Source organism: Cyprinodon variegatus, unplaced genomic scaffold (assembly GCF_000732505.1).
Source record: "Cyprinodon variegatus isolate N-32 unplaced genomic scaffold, C_variegatus-1.0 Scaffold344, whole genome shotgun sequence".
NCBI lineage: Eukaryota > Metazoa > Chordata > Actinopteri > Cyprinodontiformes > Cyprinodontidae > Cyprinodon > Cyprinodon variegatus.
This window is the reverse complement of record NW_015150797.1, coordinates 692,887-695,863: the sequence shown is the minus strand read 5'-3', so window position 1 is coordinate 695,863 and position 2,977 is coordinate 692,887. Positions and strand designations below refer to the sequence as shown.

General features: G+C 37.5%; 1 protein-coding gene across 1 annotated transcript in view; it reads left to right on the top strand.

Annotated features, from left to right (window-relative positions):
* The window catches only part of LOC107091580 (rho GTPase-activating protein 23-like), an 83,313-nt gene that overhangs the window by 53,478 nt on the left and 26,858 nt on the right, over window positions 1-2,977 (top strand). The window contains exons 3-4 of the mRNA XM_015385582.1: window positions 992-1,022; window positions 2,749-2,844. Of these exons, the coding sequence (XP_015241068.1) occupies window positions 992-1,022; window positions 2,749-2,844 (127 nt within the window). The remainder of the gene's footprint in view (window positions 1-991; window positions 1,023-2,748; window positions 2,845-2,977) is intronic.

Sequence of the window (2,977 nt, the reverse complement as noted above, 5' to 3'; positions counted from 1 at the left end):
CAGCCAAGGACTTGCCAAGGAACAACAAAGGACCAGCCAAGGATCAGCCAAGAACCAGCCAAGGACTTGCCAAGGAACAACAAAGGACCAGCCAAGGATCAGCCAAGAACCAGCCAAGAACCAGCCAAAAACCCATCAAGGAAAGTAGGAAAATTTTGAATGGCTACCAACCAGATGAGGCATCAGGAAAACTCTATAGTCTTTTGAGGGTTAACATCAACTAAGCTCTAGTAGATGTTTAGCAGGATAATTACATTAAATACCTGTCATCATGTAAACACATCATCAACCATCAGCCCTGTTACCCCTCCGTCCCAGTGAAGAAGATGAGCCACATCTTCATGGACAGGAAATTATCATCATTACAGAGTTTGTGGGATTTTCAGTATTTTTACCACTTCAAACTTAAAATTTAACTTTTTATATATTTAAACCTTTAAAAAATATATATTTTATCTACATAATGAGCACTATAAAATAAAAAGGGCCTCCATTTGTTTGTACTGGTTCCCTTAGCAGCCTGTATTTAAATCACTGTCAATAAGTGCGATTTTTATATTCAGATTTAATTACAGCCATTAAAACAACATCTACAAATCTGGATTATTCTCATGAGCAGCCTAAAGCAGTCCGTTGTTTAAAGGTATAGTGAAACCTAATAGGAATATATTTTCTAAAATCAAAAACGTATTTTTTTTTCATGTGTCCATAGATACAGCTGTTTTTTTCTTCCTCTAAATAAGCTGTTAGTATTTTAAAAGGAAGATTTTTAATGTAAATTTTAAAGTTGATTTATATAATTATATGCTGTGTAAATTCTGCTCTCTGGTGCATCTTTATAGCAGTTTTAAAGCTCGCATCAACTTTTTTTTGGGGGATGGGGGGACCAATATCAATGTCTTTCATGACGCCCCTGCTTAGGAGGTAAACGGAGGTCATCGGCACCTCGTTGCCCATCCTGCCTAACAGAATCTGTTTTTCTTTTCCACAGGATGAAGAAAACGGTAACTTACCAGGAAAAGGTGAGTGGTCCATGTTTCTGTCGACTTCAAGAGCCACAACCCTGTGTTAAGATCGGTTTTATTTATTAATAACCGCTGTGCTTTTATCACCTCAATCAACCTGTAATCTGGTAGAAGAAATCTGATTTTCACTGTATAAGATACAACCTGTTAGAAGTAAAGTTTGTTTTTTAAAGGTATCGATGAAGATGTTGAAATCGGAAAATAACTGAAAATAATCTATGGTAGTTCATTTCATTGCAATATTTATATTGAATTTTTATTTATTAACCTCTTAAAAAAGAATGGCAGGCTAGTCTAAACCAAAGCTTATGCTGATAAGGGGAACATAGGCTACGTTCACACAGCAGCCTGAAGTGATCCAAATCTGACTTTTTTGCTAATATGTGATCTGGATCTGATCTAATCAGTCTGAACAACTCAGATCTGATGTTTTCCAACACAACGCAGGACACTTGGCTCTGTGGGCCTGAATCCGATATGAATCTGATCTTTTCAAATGCGAGCTGCGTCTGAACGGCAGTGGTGTCAAAAGTTCACACATTTGTTATCTAGAAGTATAGATATTGCAGTTTAAAAACACTCTGGTAAAAGTTGAAGTATTAACTTGACCTCTTTACTTAAGTAAAAGTGAAAAAGTATGATCTCCAAAAACGACTTAAAGTATAAAAGTATAAAGTAACCTTTAAAAAACAGCCAGATGCCACTTAATGAATTGAAAGCAAAATTTTTCGACTATTTCTAAAAATTCTTTGAGATAGGGCCAAGGATGAGGGAGGGCTGGTTGGTCTCCGTCTCCCGATACGCTCTCGCCTGTGTCCGACCTTTCAGACATTTCAACATCTTTTTCTGAATCTTTCATTGTAGCATGGCATAGACAAATTAATGTTAGCAGTTTGAAGAACACCTGCTTGCTTCTGATGATTTCCTTTAGCTAACCAATGAGTGTTTGCGTTCTATGACTCAACCAATTACACTAGTTTTCACTAGATGTGGATGGAGCCAATGATCTGCATTGGATGGAGCACATGATGGGAAAAAATATTTATAAACATTAAACCGAAGCCAAGAGTAACGAGTCACGTTTGTTTTAAAAATGTAAGGAATAGAAAGTACAGATACTTATGTTAAAATGTAATGAGAAGAAGTCCAAAGAAAAATAAGTAATGGAGTAAAGTGTAGATATGTAAAAAGTGTACTTAAGTACAGTAACAAAGTATTTGTACTTTGTTACTTGACACCTCTGCTGAACGGCCAGGTCTCATTCATCCAACCTGAACGCCATTAATACTCGACAAAGGTCACCATTTTGCGTCTTGCTACGCAGAAACGGCAAGAAAAACATCCACCGTTGAGGACGATGATGCAGAGAGTAGTATTTATGTTTAAACATCTCGAAAAGATTGTGTTTTTAAGGTTGGGAAAGATTGTTAGATCTGTTCCAGTGCTACCATCCATGTTTACCTCCATAAACACAGAGCAGGCTGGTTTGTGATGTTATTGCGTCCTCTACTACGCATGTGGGACACTTAATCACTTACAAGTTGCATATATTTGGAAATGTGAACGGCCACACAAAAAAATCGGAATTGAGCATTAAGGCCTGCAGTGGGAACCAATAGAAATGCATGTTTGCTCCTCACTCCAGAGTTTCTGGGATGCAACAATAATGGAACAAAATTCACTCCATATTTTTACACCTCCCTCTATCTGTGTTTCCTTAAAGCGGACAGTCAGCGATCCTGCTTGGAGCCGATGGACACCATTTTTGTGAAAAGTGTCAAAGAAAACGGGCCGGCACAACAAGCTGGAATGTGTACCGGTAAGAAGCACAGCGTAATCCCATTACAACTGAACCCTGAAATACACACAATAAAACGTGGGGAACTTCTAAGGTAATAAATATGATTAATAAAGAAAAAAGTTTAGCTGTATGGAAAGCCAAAAGTACCACA